The sequence below is a fragment of the Sarcophilus harrisii genome, chromosome 6 (assembly GCF_902635505.1).
Source record: "Sarcophilus harrisii chromosome 6, mSarHar1.11, whole genome shotgun sequence".
Lineage (NCBI taxonomy): Eukaryota > Metazoa > Chordata > Mammalia > Dasyuromorphia > Dasyuridae > Sarcophilus > Sarcophilus harrisii.
The window spans coordinates 5,342,079-5,365,368 of record NC_045431.1 but is presented as its reverse complement, the minus strand read 5'-3'; the positions used below and the strand labels follow the sequence as shown (position 1 = coordinate 5,365,368).

The 23,290-nt window shown below is 39.3% G+C and overlaps 1 protein-coding gene across 3 annotated transcripts in view; it reads left to right on the top strand.

Annotated features, from left to right (window-relative positions):
- Positions 1-10,671: 10,671 nt before the first annotated feature.
- Positions 10,672-23,290, top strand: part of RAB28 (RAB28, member RAS oncogene family) — an 89,217-nt gene continuing 76,598 nt past the window's right edge. Inside the window, exons 1-3 of one of the 3 annotated variants that reach the window (XM_031943314.1) lie at positions 10,672-10,943; positions 15,721-15,817; positions 21,138-21,226. In XM_031943314.1, coding sequence (XP_031799174.1) covers positions 10,869-10,943; positions 15,721-15,817; positions 21,138-21,226 — 261 coding nt within the window. In that variant the 5' untranslated portion in view covers positions 10,672-10,868. The remainder of the gene's footprint in view (positions 10,944-15,720; positions 15,818-21,137; positions 21,227-23,290) is intronic. The other 2 variants (XM_031943315.1, XM_031943313.1) reach the window with 2 other exon arrangements.

The following is a 23,290-nucleotide window of genomic DNA, read 5'->3' as shown; positions in this document are numbered from 1 at the left end:
TAATTTGCCATCTTGGCTTTCCCCCGTAGGCTAAGTGACTTGCTCCAAATTCCCTCCCCTCTCACATTTTTAGTTTCCTTCAAGATTGAGCTCAGGAACTGCTTTCTGTGTGAAGTTTTTCCTGGTCCCCTCGGTTGTTCCTGCTTCTCTCCTCAGTTAGCTTCCATGTGCCTGTGCGTGTAACAGGGAAAGGCTGAGATTTCTGCTTTCTGATGGCTACGTGTGCTGCACTCAGTGCTGCGGGGAACTGGGCACTCTGGGATGCCAACGTTGTCTCCTCATTTGCACTGAGTAGAAGAACTGAAGACGGGAAAAGAACTTCCAAAGATCAACGTGGATCTGATGGCCGATAAAACGCGTCTCACCCAGAGTCCTCTCTGGGTCACAGCTGCTGCTTTTGTTTTCCTTCTTTCTGCTTGTAGGGAACAAGAAGTAGCCATCAGATTGATTTTTCAGGCTTAGATATTTAGTGAGCTCAAAATACCTGTTGGAGCTGACAGGCGGCCTGGGGATTCCCTAGTGCTCTTTGAGATGATGATGCGGGTCATCGGAGACCAAGGTTTGCCAGGAGACAGATTTGAGCCAAATGGTGGAGAGCCTTAAATTCCACCCCAAGAAAACTGGCATTTTCCTCGCAGGCAAAAAGACCTCTACGATTTTACCCTCCGACTCAGAACTTTTGATCAGGAGAATGACATGGTCAGTGCTGGTGTTTTTTAGGATGATAATTTTGATATTTCTATTTTTTTTTTTTTTTTGGCCTGTGCTTTCCCAAGAGGAAAAGGACATGATATGTTCTTTAGATGTGTTTCCAAACATGGAGTTCTGTATCAGAAGTGTTCAGAATGCTTAGGGAGCTGTTGCTACTATGGCAGGAGCAGGAGGCAGGAGCAATCTGTGTTGCCCCGATTAGCTAAGACAAGTAAGAGATACTGACCTTTACCTTGGATCCAAACTGTCTAAACTACTGACAAGACCAGACCTCCTAGCAAGCCAGGGCAGGACGTAGACTCTCTAGCTCTTCCACTTGCGGCGTATTAATGGTGACTGTCATCTCCTCTTAGAAATTACGGCAGCAATCACCTCCTGCTGGTCAGCCAGTTGTTGAATTCATGAGGTTCCTGACAGGGATGCAAACGTCCATTTCTCAGGACTGCTGTTGGGTGACCTGAGCTCAGTGACCGAAAGAAACCCCAAGGAGAAGGGGCGGGCAGGGATGGGAGGTACAATTTCAGACCTGCTTAGGTAAACATGGACCCTTGCTGCCATGGGTGCAATTGCCACGGCTCCCTCTCACATCCCAGGCTGAAAGTACAAAAGGAACAGATTTTGTCTATGGCCCTACAAAGAGAGAACTAGAAGGTGTCTGGAAGCCATTTCTTTTCACTCTTTATCACCCCCAGAATGGGCAGCTCTTTCTGGCTCAACCACCAAACATCCATGAGGTAGCTCCCATCCACAGAGACACACAATCTCGCATCTCCTTTGCGTTTGACTGGTCATCTTGCACGGATGTCATTTTTCCTTTAAAATATTTTCACTTGGAAGAAATATATTAAATATTAAAAGATGAGAAACTGAGAAGTTAAATTCACTGTCCAAAGACATACTGGGAATCCATGATAAAGGTGGGAAATTTCCAAGGCTACAATAATGGGCATTAAATTTATATGTTTCTCTGAAATGATGGGTTTTTCCCTTACAATCTGACAAAGATTCTGCTGTTGGTTCAGTCTCCAGGAAAGGACGCTCATCGTGCATTCAGATCAGCACTTCTTTCCTTAAATAAGCAGAACTTTGACATCTTGGGTGATATCTTTAGAGGAAAAAGGCAGGGACCTCTCCTCTTTGTATGCTGGGAGGCAGAACACAGAGGCAGACCTTTCTCCCTCAAGTACTTTAGCGGTGACCTGAACTACTGGAGTTCAGTCTCAGCATAATTGCAGCACAGCATGGAGTCCCTTCTGGAAACCAGCTGCTTGATCATGGATTCATTTATCAAGAGGGTTATGACTCCAAACATTTTTCTAGACTAGGGTGGCCATTTAAAGAAAAAAAAAGCGAGGAGTCTGGGGAACTAATTAGGAAGGAGTGGCTCCCCTCAGAGTCTTGACCTTAACCCTACTGAGAAAGTAGGTGATTTGCTTGACTTAAGGAAGGAGTTGAATACTTGACAAAAATGCGTTTGTGGTATAAATTGCAATAAACATAGTAAAAAAAAAACCTGATATTAACAAAAATTAGAAACAAAAAAGCCATGAAATACCTCAATACTTTAAAACAAATAAAAAATTCTTGCTATAATGTAGGCTATCTTACTTTTTTTTTTTTTGTGGCTAGAGAAATAAAATGTGATTTAGATAGCCACGACTATTATGGAAAGAGGGAATGGCTAAATGCACTGTGGTATATAATGTAAAGATATTACTGGGTTGCAAAAAATAATGACTGTGATAAATGTAGAGAAGTATAGAAAGATCTACATGAACTGATGAAGAGTGAAGAAAATAGAGTCAAGAAAATAATATATACACACAGTAACTACAACCATGTAAATAGAAAGAACTATTTGAAAAAATGAAAAGTGAATGTTGTGAAATGATAAGAACAGTCTTGTCTTATTTTTAAGATTACACATGCACAGTCATGTTAAACCTATTTCCACATTAGTTATGTCATGAAAGAAGATCAGAACAAAAGAGAAAAACCTGAGAGAGAAAATTAGCAAACAAAAAAGTGAAAATAGTCTGTTTCCATCTGTAGACTCCTTAGTTCTTTCTCTGGGTGTAGCCCTTGGAATTGTCTTGGATCATTACATTGCTGAGAATAGCGAAGTCAGTCAGTGTTGAGCATTGCACAATGTTGCTCTTACTATGGATAGTGTTCTCCTGGTTCTGCTTATTTCACTCAGCATCAGTTCATGTAAGTCTTTTCAGGTTTTTCTGAAATCTACCAGTTCATCGTTTCTTATAGAACAGTAGTATTTCATTACATTCCTGTATCACAACTTGTTCAGCCATTCTCCAAACGATGGGCATTCCCACAATTTCCCATTCTCTGACATCACAAAAAGTGTTACTGTAAATATTTTTATACATGTGGGCCCCTTTCCTTTTTCTAGGATCTCTTTGGGATACACACTGGTGGATCACAGGGCATGCACAGTCTTATATCCTTTGTGCCCAGTTCCCAATTGCTCTCCAGAATGGCTGGATTACTTTACAACTCCAGCAAATAATGCATTAGTGTTCCAGTTTTCCCACATCTTCTCCAACATTTATTATTTTCATTTTCTGTCATAGTAGTCAATTTATTGGTACTTTGGAGTTGTTTTCATTTTCATTTCTTCCATTATTAGCTATTTAGAGTAATTTTCAAGAGTATTTATAGGTTCAATTACTTTTTCTAAAAATTTCCTGTTTATATTCTTTGACCATTTGTCAATTGAGAAATGACTTTTATTTTTATTAAATTGGCTCAGTTCCACAAAAATGGAGAAATGAGGCCCGGAGTAAGAATTTCCCTCCCATTCCTTCTAATTTTTATTGCATTGGGTTTTTTTATGTAAAATCATTTTAATTTCATTTTAATCAAAATTATCTATTCTATTTACCATGATCTTTTTTATCTCTGGTTATCTCAAGACATTGTCTTGTCTACCCTTATCCATAAATCTGACTGGTAAAATTTTCCATTCTTCCCTAATTTGCATATGATATCACCCTTTATCTCTAAGTCATTTATCCATTTTGAAATTAATAGCGTACAATTTGTGGCACATTATACCTAGTTTCTTTTATATTGCTTTCCATTTTTTCCAGCAATTTTTGTTAAATAGTGAGTTTTGGTCTGCAAAGCTTGGATCTTTGGGTTTATTAGGCACTAGATTACTATGGTCATTTCCTACTATTTACTATTTCGCTGATCTACCACTCTATTTCCTATCCAGTACCAGATTGTTCTGATGATTACTGCTTTGTAACATGAATATATAATATGCTTTGCTAATATGAAGACTGTGAGATGGAATCTCTGAGTTGATTTTAATTTCTCTAATTATGAATGATTTAGAACATATTTCTCATATGGTTATTGATAACTTGTATTTCTTCCTCTGAAAACTGCCCAGCCGTATCCTTTGACTTTTTCAATAGGGAAAAGCTTTTAATGAATTCATCTTTAGACATGTAAGTACACCACAAGTTAAAACTGAGACAGCCATGGAATATGTCCAGGAGAAGGTTGAAAATGGAGGAGTGAAGCTCCCGATAGAATGATTTCAGAACCAATGGGAGGAAGGGATGTGGTCTCTTGGTTTTTGGTCAGGAGAGGCCATTGGGTCCATTTGCATTTATATGCTGTTGTATTGTTTTCTTTCTGGCCTACTCAGTTTTCATTTGAATGAAGGCATTCTGTTCTTGAGTGAAGTTTTTCTCCAGATGTTCTAAGGTGCCAGATTTCTTCTCCTTTTCCATATAATGGGTGAGATCAAACCATTCCTAGTTATGATCATTCATTGTGTAAATCCCTCTATCCTATTGTCTTACACTTTTCTCTATTTTTACTCTTGCTTTCCTTTTTACAAAGAAGGATAGTGAAAGAGGAGACAGTGAGCTTTTCTTTTTTCCCTTTCTTTTCTTTCTCTTCCTTTTTCCAGTCTGTGTGATTAATCCCTCCCTGAGTTTATCTCCATCTTATTTTTGCTATTCAGGAAGCAGGAGCACTTCTGGGACAAAGGTTTGTTGAGCCCTTTTCAGGGCTTGCTCATTCACCTTTGGTGAATTCTCACTTGTGGCAGCTGCAGCCACACTCCGCTTTGTCCCATTTGCTGAGATGGTGACTCCGGAGTGTGGCTGCAGCTGCCACGGGTGAGATTTGAGCTCATTGTGCAGCTCTGCCTTAGTCTCCAAACTAGAGTGCTTTGCCATTTCCTTCTCCAGTGAATGAGGCGAATCGGGTGAAGTGACTTGCTTTCCACAGCTAGGGAATATCTGAGACCAAAATTGAATTCATGTTTTCCTGACTCCAGACTCAGTGGTGCAAGAATCACAGGCTGCCTGATTGCAATCATCTATTTTAGAAAACTCTTTTAGAATTTGTTATTCCCCAAATCCACTCTGGTTTGGAAGAGAAATGAATCTGAGTCAGAAAAAAAAGGTAAGTGAAAGAGGAAAAAATGATTTTTTTTTAACCCACCTATGCTAGTTCCTGTCTTATAATGACTATATTAGCAGCAAAATCCGGTTGCTTTGGTGCCATATATTGGTCAGTGAAATACTTCGGTCTGCTTACAAGCACACAGTTCATGGCACTCAAAGATGGGAAGCCTTTATAAGTTGAAGAGGTCACATAGAACTCCTAATAGAGTTTATGGGAAATCAGCACTTCCCAAGGATCCCTTGCCATCACAAGCCAGGGGAAGCGTTGCCTCTCCCAGCTCCTCAGGTCTCTGCCCCTCCAGTTGTTCTCGGGTATTGCCAACAAATGGTATAGGGCACGAAAGCTCACTGGGGATCCCAGGTTAATCACATTAGTCAGCCTGTTCTCCTTTGGTTCTCAGGCAATGCTAAAGGGAGAACATTTGTATGGGTGTCAGTGACTCAGAGGAGAGTCTTCCAGAGTTTACCTGTCTTGTCAGGAGATACAATTCTCCTGATGTCATAATTCTACAGCATTGCCAAGCAAAGGTGTCTGCCCTCGGGGGTCCCTCCTTTGTGCTGTCTCTTAGAAATTCATTTGGCAGGAATACACCTTCACCTGCCTCTTCCATCTCCGAGCTCATCTTAGTCCCTGACACCAAGTTTGTAAGATTATAGAAGCACACATTTAGGGAAGGGATTTTAGAGCTTACCTGGTCCAACACCTTTATTTTCAGATGAAGAGACTGAGGCTCATTGTGGGGAGAGGGGAAAGACAGGAAATAAATAGTAGAAGCAGTATTTGAAATGAGAAAAAAAGAATGAAGAAAAGGAAAGGAAAAAAAGGAGAGGAAGCAAAGAAAGAAGGAAAGAACATTTTCTTAACATAAAAGCTGATCAGATTGAATTGGATAGTGATGCTACTTTACTGGGTACCATTTTTGACTTTTCACTGCACCTCCATTTATATTCTTATTTATTAGTATAGTAGTTTTGTAGAATAGATTTGATTCCTGTTACTTTTAACACTTTAAAAATATAGATATCATTTCCTAACACCCTCCTCCCCCAGTAAAACTACTACTTCTAACAAAGAAGTACTCATTTCTTTTTCAATTTAAAGCTATCATATCCTTTAAGACTTTTCTTCTTAAGGTTAAATAAGTCCATTCCCCCAATGGATCTTCCTAGACGATGATCTTCAGTTCCACAGAATTATAGAAATTGAGAGTTGGAAGGGGTCTTAGTGGCCACGTTAACAACCTCTATATGAAAGGACACCATCCTCCTCCCCAACATGGCCAACAAGTGGTGGTCTTCTGACCGAAGATCTCTGAGGGAAGCCACCTCCTCTTGAGGCAGTTCATTTCACCTTTAGACAGCACTAATTATTAGGAAATCTTTCTTGTTTTCAAACCTTAATATGCCTTTTTGCAACTTTAACCCAAGGCTTCCAAGTTTGCTTCTTGGGGTCAAGCAGATTAAGTCTAACCTTTCTTCCAATGAAGATCCTTCAAGTACTTGACAACAAGGAGACCTCTCTTCTTCAGACTAAATGTGCCCAGTCCCTTCTGGGTACTGAGGAGTATGTGGTTTATCAACATCCTCCTTAAACAGTGGTCCCCAGAATTAAACAGCGTTCTGGTGGGACTGCGGTCTCCACTCTTCCTCACAACAATGTCCTTTGTACTCCAGCCCAAGACTGGGTTTGTTCACCGTGTGATTGGTTTCCAACGGACATGCTCCATAGCTTAGCACACCTCAATGAAACTCTTTTCATTGAGCTCCTTTGAGATTAATAAGGCATCTTTCTCACAGCTTTATCTGCCAGACCTAGGATAGTTCTGTCTTCAGGAACAACTAGGTAACTGGTCAAGTACAAAGGGATTCGATTCTTCAACAAATATTTAATGCTTATTGTGTGCCGAACCCTCTATCAGGGGCTGTGGAAGATACACAATTTAGATGACTAATAACTTCATGGAGCTTATAGTCTAATTGGGGAGTGCCCTCAACAAAGAAGATGTCTAAGCTCTGATATTACACAAAAGGCACAGCAGAGAACTCCCAAGCATTTTGTTCATTGTTTAGTCATGTCTGATTCTCTGTGATCCCATCTGACGTTTTCTTGGCAGAGATAATACAGCGGTTTGGCTTTTCCTTCTTTTTACAAATAAGGAAACTAAGGGTCAAGTGCCTTGTCCAGGGTCACGTAGCTAGTGTCTGAATCCAGACTAAATTAAGGGAGATGAGTCTTCCTGACTCTGGGCCCTGCCCTCTGCACCATAACCCTCCCATTGCCTTATCCACATTAGGATCTTTCTACTTTGCTTCCAGTTTCCCTCCCTTCTTGGAGTCTTTGGTCGGGCCAAATTGGCTGTTTCCCAGAACCTAGCATTCCATCCTTATGTCATGTCTTGCTTGGATTACTCCTCTGTTTCTATCGTGCACACCTTCTTCCTCCAAGATTCCTCCATAACTTGAGCTCAGTTCAAGTGCTGCCTGTATCATGAAATTATTCTAGATGTTTACAGGAGCTAAGAAGGCCTTCACCAAGAGTACACTGTATTTACTTTCTTGCTTACTTTGTATTTGCTCAAATGTGTACATATTATTTCCATGGAAGGGAGTAAGCTACGGGTTTGTCTTTGTATCCTCAGTCTCTAGCACATAGTAGGCGCTTTAAGTTTGTTGTTTAACTGGTTGAAACAAGGTACCGTGCAAAGCCTGAGGTGACTCAAAATCATATAATTTGGAGCTGACTGAGACCTTAGAGATAATTGAGTCCAGTGGTCCTCAACGTGTAGGTCCAGGGACCCTTGGAGGTTCCTTTTCAAGGGTCCTGGGGTCAATATGATTTATATAGCAATGTTTAATTTTTAACACGATAAACATTAACAGATACAGGCCCCATATGCAAAAACTCTTTGGGGAAAGAGCCTCAATAATTTTTCAGAATGTAAAGGGATCCCAAGACCAAAAAGTTTTAAGAACCATTTATATACCCCAATCCCTCTCATTTTGCAGTTGATAAATAAGAAATAAAAAAAAAATTTCTGTAGCTCTTTAAGGTTTACGAACTGCTTTCTTTATAATAATAAGATAGCCAAAGCCCTCTCCTCCCCATATAGCTGAGGAAATGGACTCCTGGAAAGCAGAAAGATTTGCCCAAAGATCTGCTCTGAGTCAGAGGTGTAACAGATGAAGGGTTGCTGGGCTTCCTGTCGATTCTTGCCTACCTTTGTGGGGAGAGCATGGGATTTGGACTCTGAAGTCTGAGTTAATCCTGAGTTAATCCTGAGTTAACCCTGCCATGACCTGGAGGGTAGACATATCTTCTTGGGAGAACATGAGTTCCTCAGCACTGTAAAAGGAGGCAGGTTGGACTTTGGGGGATTCCCAGCCAGCAAGGCAGGGATGGTTCACCAGGGCACATTTCCACCCAAATCCATAATGCCGCTCTTTAGGTGGCTTCCATAAAGCAGGCAATCTTCTGAAGACCCATGGTTAATAGAATACCAGCTGCTTTTGGGTCTAACAGAAAAAAGCCACTCTGGAAACCTCTCACCAACGTCTTTAGAAAAGGGGTTCTGCACTGGTGGCCTGGAAATCTGAGGCCAGAACCAAGCAGAAACCATGACTGGGCTGGAACGTTTCTGGCTTCACGGAAACTTTGAATCTCCCAAAGTGGCACAGCAGCATCCACTGCTTCATGAGTGTTCAGTAGCTGGGACATCTCTCTGAGTAAGTGACTCCTTAGCATAGAGTGCCTCTTCTGCAATCCAGGATAGATGGATTGTAGAAATGGGAATTTCTACAGGAGGAGCATGGGCTAATTAGCAGATTCTCCCTAATGATTCATCTAACAAAAATTTGTATGTTGGGTGGGGAGGCTTAAAAAAGCAAGGGGGTCTTAAAAAAGGTTTTTTATCTTTATTTTTTAAATCAGCCTTGTGATTTCACTGCTACAAGCACTGCACTGTCTAGAGCACGTAGAAACCAAGACACCTCACTCTGCCTGTAGGGGTCAGAGGCAGCATTTGAACCCAGATCTTCCTTTCTGGAAGTCACCATCTCATGAAGTAGGTACTTTAGGTCTTACATAATCCATTTTACAGATGGGAATGCAAAGTCTGGCATCGAGAGGGATATCAAAACCCCCTTTTTTGGGAAAAGGACCCACATGTGTAAAAATGTTTGTAATAGCCCTTTTTGTAGTGGCAAAGAACTGAAAATTGAGTCGATGCCCATCTATTGGGGAATAGCTGAATAAGTGATGGTCTATGAATTATTGTTCTATAAGAAACCATCATCAGGATGATTTTAGAAAGGCCTGGACAGATTTATATGAACTGATGCTAAGTGAAATGAGTAAAACCAAGAGAACATTGTACACAGCAACAAGAAGATTATATGATGATCAATTCTGATGGACCTGGCTCTTTTCCACAGCGAGGTGATTCAGGCCAGTTCCAATGGGCTTGTGACAGAGAGAGCCATCTGCACCCAGGGAGAGGACTGTGCAAACTGAGTATGAATTCACAGCACAGCATTTTCACCTTTTTGGTGGTTGTTTGCTTGCTTTTTTCTTTCTCTCTCACTTCCCCCCCTTTTTGATCTGATTTTTCTTCTGCCGCACAATAATTGTGGAAATCAGTGTAGAAGAATTGTGCATGTTTCATACACATTGAATTACTTGCTGTCCAGAGGAAGGGGTGGGGAAAGGGGGAGCGAAGAAAAAACTTCAAACACAAGATTTTGCAAGGCTGACTGCTGAAAACTCCCTATGCATGGTTTTTTTTTTTTTTTAAATTATAGCTTTTTATTTACAAGATATGTGCCTGGGAAATTTTTCAGCATCGACAGTTGCCAAACCTTTTATTTTTCCCCTCCTTCCCCCACCCCCTCCCCCAGAGGGCAGGATGACCAGTACCTGTTAAATATGTTAAAGTACAAGTTAAATACGATATATATACAAAGTAAAAAGGTTTAATAAAAGAAAAAAAGTCTTTTTTACAGAGGAGGAAATTGAGACTCAGGGGGTCACAGGAGCACACTGGCTGATGAATTTGAGAGCGGGACCTCTGAGCCTGGGGCGGAACGGTCCTCCTTCCTCACCCGGGTCAATGCTGCTCCAGCTCCCGCCGTCTCCTTCCTAGTCTTTAAAGATCATCCTCCGCCTTGGGGCCGTTACCTAGCAACTGCTCAGCTCGGCCCCGCCCCTCCCCTAGGCCCCTCCCCTAAGCCCCGGCCCCGCCCCTAAGCCCCGCCCCCGGCCCCCGCCCCCGCGTGCCCTTTCCCCTCCGGGTTCCTTAGTTACCAGCGCGCGGCCTCGGCGTCTCCGTCGTCCCCGCCAACCGGCCAAACCATTCGGGGCTGAGGCGGTCGCGGGCCGGGGGGGGGCGCGGAGCCCGGCAGCGCCCCCGGCTCCCGCTCCTCGGGCCGCCGCTGGCCTGGCTCTGCGTCTGAGTCTGCGCCGCTGCCCTCTGCCCCTCCCGCCCGCCGGGGCCGCCGCCGCCCGGTCCCGAGCCGCCCCCCCCCCCCCCCGCGCCGGCCGATGGTCCTTCCCTCCGTGTGACCTCGGCTCGCGCCGCGGAGGGCGGGGCCTGAGGGGGCTCAACATGGCGCCCGGCGAGTGACTCGTCCCGGATCCCGCCGGCAGGTTGCTGAGCCCCGGGGGGCGCCCCCGCCCCCTCCCCCGCCGGGGGCCGGCCCGCTCCCCGGGCCGCCATGTCCGACTCGGAGGAGGAGTGTCAGGACCGGCAGCTGAAGATCGTCCTGCTGGGCGACGGCACCTCCGGAAAGGTCAGTCCGCCGCCCGGCCCGGCGCCCCCGGCCTCCCTGCCCCGGCCCCCCCTGCCCCGGCCCCGGCGGGAGCGGCCCGGCCGGCAGCGCTGCCTCGGGCTTCCCGGGGCCGGGGCCCTGTGGTCCTCCCGCTGCTCCTCCCTCTCCCGCCTCTTCCTTCCCCCCCCCCCTCGTGCCCCTCTGCTCTCCCTCCTCCTCCTCCTCCCCCCTGCTCTCCCTCCTCGTCCCCCCTCCCTCCTCTTCCTCCTCCCCTGCTCTCCCTCCTCCTCCCCCCCTGCTCTCCCTCCTCCCCTTCTGCTCTCCTCCTCGTCCCCCCTCCCTCCTCTTCCTCCTCCCCCCTGCTCTCCCTCCTCCCCTTCTGCTCTCCCTCCTCCTCCTCCTCCCTCCCTGCTCTCCCTCCTCGTCCCCCCTCCCTCCTCTTCCTCCTCCCCCTTGCTCTTCCTCCTTCTCCTCCCCTGCTCTCCCTCCTCCTCCTCGTCCTCCCCTGCTCTCCCTCCTCCTCGTCCCCGTTTCCCCTGCTTTCCCTCCTCCTTGTCCCCGTTTCCATCCCTCCCCATTCTCTCCTCTCTACTCCCCATCTCTCCCCCATTCTCACTCCTTCACCCCCTGCTCTCCATCCTCCCTCCCTCTTCCTCTTCTCCCTCCTCCCCATTTCTCAACCCCTCTTTCTGTCCTCCCTCTCCAGCCTTTTTTCCCCCCTCTTCTCAGCCTTCCTCTTCATCTTCCTCTTTCTTCCCCCTTTTATCTTCCTCCTCCCCATGTCTCATTCCTTTTATTTTCTCCCTCCTCCCCATTTCTCTCTCTCCTTCCCTGTTCCGTCAGCCTCTTTTTCCCCCTCTTCTTTTCTCAGCCTTCCTCCTCATCTTCCTCTTCTTCCTCCCCATTCTCTTCTCCCTCTTCCCCATTTCTCACCCTCCTTCCCTCTTCCCTCCTTAGCCTTTTCTTCTTTTCCCTTTTCTCTCTACTCTTCATTTCTCACCCTTCCTCCCCACTCTCTCTTCTCCCTCCTCCCCGTTTCTTACCGCTTTTCCTTTCCTCTTCTCTCACCAACTTTTCTCTTTTTCATTCTCTTCTCCCTCCTCCCTATTTCTTATCCCTCTTCTTCTCCTTCCTCCCCTCTCATCTCCCTCTCCAGCCTTTTCTCTTTCCTTCTCTCCTATCCCTCCTCCCCATTTTGGCTCCCTCCTCTTCCCCACTCCCTCCTCCCCTCCCCCACATTTTCCTCCTTCCTAGAGCCCTCCTTGCTGCCCCTGTCAGTGGACCAGACGGGCCAGTTGCTGCCTGCTGCAATACTAGGGCTCACACAGTTGGAAGAGACCTTGGACATAATCCGGCATCTCAGGCTGGCTTTACAGTTGTGGAAATCGCGGCTGGGAGAGGCCGTTTGCTATTGGAAGCACTTCTGGCCCTGTGTTCTCCCAGACTCCCGGGATGCCCTTTATAATGATCCCTAAGTCCTTAATGCTCCTAAATCCTTTTTGCAAATGTTTCCTGACCAGTTATCTTCCTGTGGGCTGCCCTCCTCCCCCCTCCCTTCATGATAATTATTATGCCCCTCCAAGAATTTTTAAAAAAAGTGTTCTGGGGCTGATTGTGAAGTTTGCATATCGAGTTGCTCCTTGAAGGAAATTTTATATGCTGCAGGCCTGAGGTCTCCTTTCCCCTCCCCCCTTCATAGAAAGCCTAAAGGCTCCTAATTCCTAGATTACTTGGCCAGCCCCCCTCCCCCCCCCCGCCCCCCCGTGGGATGGAGATTAAGGTGGGGGAGGGAGGGGAAGCGGGTGATCCTGGGTGTGAGGTGCCCACTTCCGAGGAGACTAGGATCGGCTTCCGTCCATCTGATCTGTTGCCTTCCATCCCCTTTTCTGCTGCTCTCCTTAGTTTCATTGGCTGAGTTCCGGTTCCTGGGGGAGCATCTGCTGTGCGGTGGTGCTCCTCTAAGTCCTCCCCTCTGAGAGCCCTGGGAACGCAAGCATGGGCTTTTTGGTCTCCCTTATGTCCTAAACTCTTTAGGGCAAAAACTCTTCGTTTCATCTTTGTGCTAACATAGGAGCTTGCTGCAGAATGGGGCCCCAATCGCTTTCTGCTTCCCCAGGTGTTTTTCTAGTCTCCATGTCCCCTTAGGCCATTTTGTCTTTCTGCCTTTGGTTTGATCCTTTTTGGAAACAGGATGCAAATAATTGGGGAAAAAAGGTTATTCTGTATCAGCTTAATCCCCTTTCTGTTTGTCTTATCATTGCTCACTCTTCCTTTCTGAGCCACCAGCTAACTGCCTCTTAATGGCAGAAGAGTTAAAATTCAAGAGAAGCTTAGAGATCTGTTTAGGCCGGGGAGCTCACACTTTCCTGGAAATGTAGCATAAAGAGTTTAGAGATACAATCCTGCTGCACCGTCATGCTTTGACTTTAAACTATATTATCATTTCTTAAAGTTAAATTGCCCCCAAAGACACATAGTGTCTTCTGATTATTATTAGATTTGCCCCACATCTGAAAAAGGTAAAGCATCAGGTCAAACTTTTTCACTTATCTGTTCAAATTGTTTGAGAAAGAAGTTTATACCATGTCGAGTATTAGGGGAGTTCTGAGTTACGAATCACCATTCATAGTGGCGTGGAGTTGTGAGGAATCGACTTAGTCCAAGAGGTTCTTTCTTGGGAAATTGTCTCCCACAGACACGAACTCAGGAAAGGGGATGTCAAGTATCCTAAGGAATATTTCCTGTGCTCCCTAAAGTCTGTCATTTTGTCATTTCCTGCTCAGTCTTAGTCTAAAGTATTGGCTACTGTTGATGCAACTGTATGAAGATGGCTTTGGAGAGAAAGTCAATTGGTGTCTCTTTTTTGAGGGAGAAAAGGCCTTATACGTTGTTCAATATTTTGTATTTTTTGACCTGACAGGGGTGCTGTGAGTCTTAATAAATAGCTATAGTGAATTTTGAGGCCTTTAGATGAAAATGATATACTGTAAATGGAATTTTGATGCAAAATCAGTGTTGTTGACTTTTTCTTTAAAAGGCACTTTGGTTCAGTTTATGGTATTGAGCTTTGTGAAATTTTATATATTGTATATAAAATCTATATTTTTATTATGTGTAATCCATGGCCCAATCTATATGTATCTATCTATGAAAGAAATAATGATTGAGTTATTTTTCATTGAGCTATTTTACTGCTTTTTAGGTCTGTGAATTAGCCAATTTAATGATATAGTGAAAAGATAAATGAAAATGAAATATGTGTCTAAGGGATATTTAGCTTAATTCTTTTATATTAAATTCAGTTTTGATGATGTAATTTTTTGATTCAAGTAACAAAAATATGTATCATATTGAATCCTTTTTGATATCTAAAGCAGTGATTAATTTAAAAATAATTATTGCTTGTTTAAATACCTACAAAACTAGTAGCTTTAAATTTGAGATCACTCTTTTATGTTCCAAAGATTGTGATTTGCCAAATGGAATTTAAGGTGTGCTTGATTAAATGTAATTTTCAGGACTGAAATTTGGATGTTTTCTTTTTTTTTTTCTTCTTACTAGTGATGTACTTATATTGTAATTATGTATAATAAGGTCTATCTTGAATGTTTAGTTTCCTCTAATATAAAAGCTGACTATTTTTCTATTACTTTGGGGAAATGCCTCGTATGGAAAAGGAATTTAGTGAAACATTTATTTTGTTCTTTCCTTCCCATCATAACCCCTCCCTATTTACATGATAAATTAAAAAAAAAAATTCAAGTTGTTCCAACTGACATTAGAAAGTCAATGATTAAATTTCTTCCTGGATTTATTTCAGAAATATATCTACTAATAGAGAACCCCTCATACTTGGAGATAGCACATTATGGTTTTAAATTTGAATAAACATAGCTGTACATATATTCTTGTGAGACATTTCTTATAAACTGTTTACCACAGTGCCCAACACATAGTAGTTGCTCTCTATATATGTTGGCCATTCTTCTTAATTTACAGCTTAGGAATATTATACTCATTGGAAAGTGAACCAAGTAAAGAATGTTTGTTGTTAGATACTTGATTTTAAATTAAGTGAATATATTTTCTAAGCTTAAGGGTTTTTTTTTCCCCTTTTTAGTTCCCAACCCCCCCCCCCCGCCCCAAATTTAAAATTATTTTTATAGAGCCAGCAATTTTAAAGCATATTGTTTGTCATTTTAAATTGTGTTCATGTTTTCATCATATAAAAGATCAAATAAAATATTTATTTTCCATTAAAAATAAAGAAAAAAGATTAGATTTTTAGAGGATTTTTATATAAAGATTTTCCTACTCATTGTTTACTATGCTATCTTACTTTTTAGCTGAGTATGTCAGTTACATTCTTGGTGCCTTTAGAAATTATATTGTGAATTTTTTTTTTGTGGCACTTGCATTTATTTTATTTTTTTTAGCTAGTACTTAAGTTAAATGAGATTTATATCTCTAATCATATTCTTGTTTCCTCCTTTAATTAAATGTCTAGAATCCTATTTTCCTGCAAAGAGAAATTGGGTATTATCAGGGGACTTTTAGAGATTTAAGAGGCTCAATAGTGTTGTTCCCACTAATGCTGGCAAGTGAAATTTACCAGGTAAGCATTTAAGCTTGCCCTCACCCTGTCAATAATTAGAGATACTTAAAATCGCCCCTTGGTTTAACAGAGGCATAATTACCAAGATTGTTTAGTAAGATTTTGTGCAGAATCTATGCTTAGGATTTGAAAAACATATAAACTAATTTTAATTTTGTGCATTTACATTTTATTTCTTTATAGACCTCCTTAGCTACGCGGTTTGCTCAGGAAGCTTTTGGGAAACAGTACAAACAAACTGTAGGACTGGACTTCTTTTTGAAAAGGATAACATTGCCAGGTAAGGGACTATAATAGTGTCTCAATATTGAGAGAGATAGATGTAGTAGCATTTGCAAAGAGGGACATAAAGCAGAAACGTGTAAAATGGTTGTATTGCTTCTGAACAAAAACTTAAACATAACCAGAGTACTTAGTTTGGGGAGGCATATTTCATCAGCATTTCTTAGTTTGAAGACAAGCACTTTAGGAATGATTTTTAAGAGCTAGTTTTCTGTTTCTATCACATAGTGAAAATTTTGTATGTGTTATAGGATGAGAATTTGTGGCATTTTCAGAAGGCCATAGAACTCTTTATATATTTTTTAAAATAAATACTTAAAGAGTTCAGGAATACAAATTTGTGTGCAAAAAACATTGAGAAAGATGATTTCTTTAAAAATATTTTTTTATTTTAGGCAGTCTGTACTTGTATTTTTGGTTGGGGGATGCTGAAGGGGAAGTATAATGTAGCTATGGAACCACTGTGCTCTAATATGTGAATGCTGTTTTATGCAAGGCAGCATGAAATTGCTGGCATTTAATAGACCACTAAAATTTAGGGTCCCTAGGCACTCATAAAAATACAGTTTGAGCATTCAAGATGTTTCAGTTCACGACGCAGAGAAACTATTTAGATGCCAGTTAAGCACACCGTGTGGAAAATGCAAAGAAATAATAACAGAGTGGTTTCTGCTTGAAGTTTGTTTCTGAACAATTGGAGATTTAAAATGGACTATTTGTTTAGTTGTGATGGTTCAGTTGTGCATTTGAAAGTATTCCATTAAAATCTTTTATTTTAGTGAGCAGGGTAAACTGCATTCTCCTTCAACATATTAATGTTTTGGGAAGATTCAAGTAAAACTTGCAAATTTAAGCAGCATTTTTACTGTAGAGGTGATAAAATTGATATATTAATGATATTAAAAGTCAGGATCATTTGGCTAAAGTCCGAAAACTTTTTCTCTATTTAAAAGCTTAAATTAAATGTGTTGGATAACAAAGTACTGGACAGTTGGTGGTTTTCTATACATTTTGTTATTATTATCCTTCCAAAAAGATTTATCTGCATTTTCCCAGGAAAAGTAGGCTGAAAAAGAGAACTGTTTTCTTTCAGCTTTACTCTCGTTCCATTATTGGTCTGTAAGAGGTTAATAGAATTGTTTGAATATTTTGTTCAGATTAAAAAAAATTCTGAAAGTGACAATCTGATTATGTTTTTATTATTTCCACTATCACGGAGCCTAAGTACAACATTCATGGTAATTAACAGCAGTCACTAGTGGAATGCATACACAAATCACACAGTATGCCTGCTGTGAAATGGTATTTTTACAAAGGTTTCCCCCATCCCCCATACTAGCTGTTGTCTTAAGAGCTTCTATAGATAAGTATTTAGTTATTAACCGTTTTTGTTGGATTGGAGAGCTTCTTAAAGAGGCTATCCTTCTTGATCATTTTATTATTCCTTGAACTTTTTTTATATCTAAGAGTTAAAAAGAACAGTCATCAACTACCTTTAACAAAATACTTGAACGGTTTTTGCTGGCTTTTCTATTTTCTATATATTTACATATGTATACTTATGTAATTGAAAATGTCATATCTGTTCTACAGCATTTTTTGATAAAAGCATTTTTTTGGTTTGCTTTGACTATAGAAAATAATCTTTGACTATTTACACATTCGTAGTCTTCTAGTATGCATTTTGTGTCTTAGTGTAATATCAGAAAGTACATACCTTAAGAGCCAACTTTAGGAAATGTGTACTTGTAGTGAATCTATATTTTAATTTTCCTGATTAAGGTTTTGTTTTGATGGGCTAAGTTCCAAAGGGAGGAAAAATCTTGTGTTTTTTTTTTCAAAGCCAGTGAGTTTCATGCTACTTAATGGGTACAGATTTCAGCAGGAAAAAAAGTTTTCAATCTATTTTAATGCGAACAATTGAAATTAAATGGATATATTAAATAACATTAATATAGTTTGACATAATTAATTAAATTATTTTAAATGACATAGTATAGTTTTACAGTTTATAATTTTAGTTATCTTATCGGTATCAAAATTTACTTTTGATATTGTGTGATAAATGTTTTTGTTGTTTTGCTGAAAGTCCTGCAGGGCATAGAATGAAAATGATAACATAACTACGTATAATTAGAACAAAATAGAATGTTAGAATTCTGATAAAGCTTTTGACTTTTCCACTTGAAACTTTTTCAAGTCAGTTACTTTCCAAATACTGATCTATTTTAGTTTATTTCATGATCCAGTGTGCTGTATAGTCTGGATGCAGCCACTGTGCAGATCTGACTGCTTAAAATAGTCTATCTGTTCGTCAGAGGTTCAGCTGATAGAACTGCTTAAGAGCCATAGTCCAAATACTTTCAGGAAGGTTGTGGGTACAGTCCAGTAAACAGGGTTCTACTGTGAAAAGGATTTTTAAGGCTTCAGTACAAGAAGTGGGCAGCCTTGTGTTTTCAGTTCCATCTTGACTCTGTAGCACTTTAAGTAAGGTTAACCAAGGATCCTTTGATAGAGTCACTGTTTTATCCTTTGGGGGCCTTTAATTTAAATGGATCGAAACCTACCTGTCTTTTGTCACTCATTTTCTCAGTATGATTTCATACAAAAAAGAAAGAATAAAAAAATATTTTCAATTTAAATCTAATTGTTGGCACTTTCATCAAAATTCTTTATTGATGGACAGTTTCAGATTAAGTATTCAAGAAGTAAACCACTGAGGTTTTACTCTGTCTGCATAATTTAATTATTTTAATATTCATTTTTAGTTTTATAGTTTGGAAAATGACGAGTTAATAGAAGATGTTGTATGCATGTTACCTCCAGAATGAAAATTAATATTCACTTGAAACTCATCTTTTAAATTTGATTTTGACCTCAGAGTAATCTCTCCCTTCCCATTTTAGTGAGGACATGTTTTAGTTCTTTTAAAATGAGTAAATAATTTAATAATTTTAGAATGTGGGTTGATTGTGAAATTGAATATCTTTTACACTTACAAGATATCAGTTGATTATGTCTGCTAATCAGTAGCTATTCGTATTGAATTAATGTAAGATGCCATTTAAATGTTTTAAAAGCTTTGTCGGGAAAACTTTGATTTCCTTCCTTCCCCCAACTCCTCGATCAATTAGCTATGATATTAGTATTATTTTAAGTAATAGAAGCCTATGCATGAAGATGGTAATCCTCAAAGTCACTGCCTCATTTATTCCATTATTATTCATGTGTAATTCTAGTTCTGCTAATAAAAAAATATATATAACTCAATATTTCTGGGTGTGAGAATAAAGGAATAGGTATTTTTTCTAGTGAGAAAAATGTGACAGATTGAATATTTGTTAAAGCTGTATGTAAAAACACTTTTACAATTATTTGTTAATAAAATACCATTTTTCCCTATAAGATGGTATAAATAATTGTCAACTAGCAAATAATCGAGAGAATTCTTTGTTTTTATCTATGGGCTTCTGAGAGCACTGAGTTTGAGTAATACTAGAGATGGTTGGTGCTGTTTGATCACTATATTCATATTATCTGTATAGAAAAAAGTTTCAGCTTCAAGAAATGAAAAGATTGCTGGATTTTTTAAAGGGATAATTTTATAGATGGGGCAGTTAAAACCATTTTATTCCATGGTTTGGGCAGACTTCAATCTTAATGTAGACTTCCTCAGTCATAGAGTCAGCAAGAGCATCTTCATAGTATTTGGTTATTGCTCTATGCGTTTGAATATGTGTTGAATGTGTCTGTATGTGAGCGTGATGAAGGGTAATAAACTTGAGTAGCTCTTATTAATGCTAATGGAAGTTTCTCAGGTAAATCCTCTGCACATTGGTTAGGGAACAGGCTTGACTATGTCTAGAGAATGGAAATATTGTAATATAAACCCACAGCACTCAGAATTGAAGCTAAAACTTTGCTTGAGACTCAAATATTTTGATTTTTTAAATTTCGTGTTAGTATGAGTTGTCTGAAATTTCCATTGGAAATTTGAATATCATAATTTCATATTCTCAAAGCTGTTTTACATGGATAAATTTTTTTTATCACAGATTCATATATCATGGAATTTTGTGATAATCATTTAAAAAGTATAATTTTTGTATTTAACATACGTTTACTCTTGATTTTCTTAATTTTCATATGGGTCGGAACGATTCTTTTGATTGTTGAGGCTCATTTTGAATTTATGATTTGGAATATACTTGATTTTTTTTTTTTTGATAGATGCTTTGCCCAATTTTATTAAATGACGTAATTTAGTGAATAGGCAATTCCTAGATATATATTAGAAAAGAATTGTGATCTTGTACATTTGTTGTTTGCAGCTTTATATACTCAAATTTCCTAACAATTTCTATTGCAATAAAATATTGCTTTTCAGAACAGAGGCTGGACTCAACATAGTAGATGGAATATGCATATACAGTAGATATCTGATTACTAACAGCAGCCTTTTAGAGGCTCCATTCTATGAGATTTGATGATGGAAAGAAAAAAACTTGTAATTTTGTTTGTAAATTTGTAATTTGAGTGATATTGTTAAGCAGATTGTTTTATTATACATGAACTTTTGATAGTCAGATCAGTCATTTATTTAAAATCTTATGATATTCACATTAACAAAAAACCCATGCATTCTAGTACCACCGTAGAAACTTCTACCTTATATTTTTATAAAGTATTAATATTTAGTAATCACAGAAATGGCTATTTTGTGTATTCTCTTAAAACCTAAAACTTTCTGACAGTTTCTCTTAATAGAGTTGAGGTATATTACTGTTTTATTTGATGTTATTAAAGATTAAGGAATTAATAATTATAAAGTTTCCATTTTTATTTTCTACACAAGTGTCTTTCATATCATAAAAACCATGCCTTGTTGTATTGTTGTGTTTTTCTTTTTTGAACTTTTGTCTTGAGCTTTTTTCTGACATTTATAGGCATAAATAAATGAATGTCATCTGATTTTGTCCCATTTATGATTTTACGTTTTTTCACTAGGCATGAAATTTTGTGTGATATGAAGAACTTTTTAAAGAATTAAAATTTCCTTGATCTTCCTTCCCATTATTTTGAGAGGATTCAGCTTCATTGGATCGGGGCAAAGGTGGAAGGGTACAACTCCCTCCTATGATCTGTTAGTACAGCTTTACCGCAGAACTTCAAATACCTGACTTTATGAGCCTGTGGACTAAGAGGGAAATTGGGTTTAGTGTTCACTGAAGATATTTATTATTTTGTTGGATTTTGGTCGATCCAGATGCTTCTTGGCATTTTATTTTTGCTCAATTTTATGTTTATTTTTGTTTCAGGAAACCTTAATGTTACCCTACAAGTTTGGGATATAGGAGGGCAAACAATAGGCGGCAAGATGTTGGATAAATATATCTATGGAGCACAGGTACAGTAAAATAGTGCAACTTAATAACTAAATATTTGATGAAAAGTTTGTTTTTTAAAAAATTAAGTTATTCTTAAGAGTTCTCTTTTGGTCAGAGAAGAAGAAAATTTTGTGAAAACATGTCATAAATTTACATGTGTAAATCTTTTCATTATTCATGTTCAGTAAAATGATGTTGCAAGTAGTTTGTTACATATATTAGTACTTGTGTTTCTTGTACAACTTTCATATTTTCCATGCTTTTATTTCAAGTTTTTATTATCAGTAGCTGAGAATCTCAAATGTTTTTAGGTGTTCATGAGTTATAACGAATATAATTTACCAGAGCATGTGGTCTTGTACTTCCTCTGTAAAGCATCTGCTCATGCAAGTGGGTATGCGCATGCATGTGCGCGCACACACATACACACACACACACATGCACGCATGCATACACACGTGGCTTCCCATTACTTCTGGGAGCAGACACACCCTGCTCTGCTTGGCCTTCCAAGCTTTCCATGACCTGGCCCCTTCCTACCTGTGCTTGACATGTACTCCTGGATCCAGTGATACTGGCCGTCCTCTGTGCGTGGAAACCCTTCCACCTACTGACCTCCCTGGCTTCCTTTAAGCCCCATCTAAAATTCCACCTTTTATGAGAAGCCTTTTCCACCCCACTCCTTGCCTCTCTTAATTCCAGTCCCTTCCCTTTTATTTCTTTCCTTTTTATACTGTATATAGCTCACTTTGTATGTTTTTTTTCCTTTAGACTGGAAGGTCCTTGAAGGCAGGGACTGTATTTTGTCTTTTTTGATTTTTTTAGTATCCCCTGTCCTTAGCACTGTGCCTAGAACATAGCACGCACTTAATATATATTGATTGATGGATTAGAAAAAATAGTTCGAAAAAGATAATTAAAAGGGATCCTATGAATTAAATTTAGAAAGTGAATAGAGTTGCAAGGAAAAAACCAAAGGAAGCTTCCAGTGAGTCTGCAAATATTTTTCCAAGTACCTACTATGGGCCTGGGATTGTTCTAAGCACTGGGGCATTAAAATAAAAGGCAAAAAAGAAATTATGTTGCAACAGAAGAGACACTATGTACTTAAGTATGTATAATGTTATAAGATACTTTGATAAATATTGGCAATTATGTAGAAAATTAAAAATTTAGGTCTTGTGTGAGATTATGAAACTAAGTTAAAATGTATATTAGGGCCAAGTGTGGTAGAGCTGTATATGTCAGTGTATTAAGGCAAAATGTGTGTTCAGTCATTTTATTTTGGTCAGTGTTGGGGAACAAAAAGAAAGACAAAAACTATCCCTCAGGGAGCTTATGTTCTAGTGATAACTAGATAAATAACTAGATACACATAAAGATATATACAGACAGAAGGTAACCTGAGAAGTATTTAATCCCACACTAGAAATAGTAAAACTCTTTGTATTAATAATAAGAATGCTTTGTATTTTTATAGTGCATTACAGGGTACCAACTACTTATATTAACCCACAGGCAAAGAAGACAAAAATTACTTTGTAGTAACTTTATTATGCCAAAAGTTACCTTTCTGCTTTGTCTGAGTTGATACAGTTAAGATAATAAAGTATAAGAAGCTTATTTAAGTGTAAAACATTTTTGTTTTTGCATTAATTTCAAATTTATGTGTTTACTTCATGCAATCTGAAAAATGATCTCTCTTGTGTTTGGCCAAATTGCTTTAAATCTAAGTACTTAGAAATATGGCTAACTATTGGACTGTACACTGTACCTCTTACAGTAGCTTTATGTTGAATTTATCTTGAACAAAAATGATTAATAAAAATGATCTTTTATTCAGTTATTAAATTATTTAAATAAGCTTTTTCCTCTCCCTTCTTTTTTTCCCTTATTCGATTTTCTTGAATTCAATTATATATTTTTCAATTCATATAATGATATTATAAGATGTTGATATTTTCTTGGAATAAAGCCTTTAATTACCAGCAATCTTCACATAATTTTTTTTTGAAGCGGTTCTCTAAGGTAGGACAGTCCTACTTTGGACTTTTAAGAACCACTGTGTAAAAAACAATTTTGTT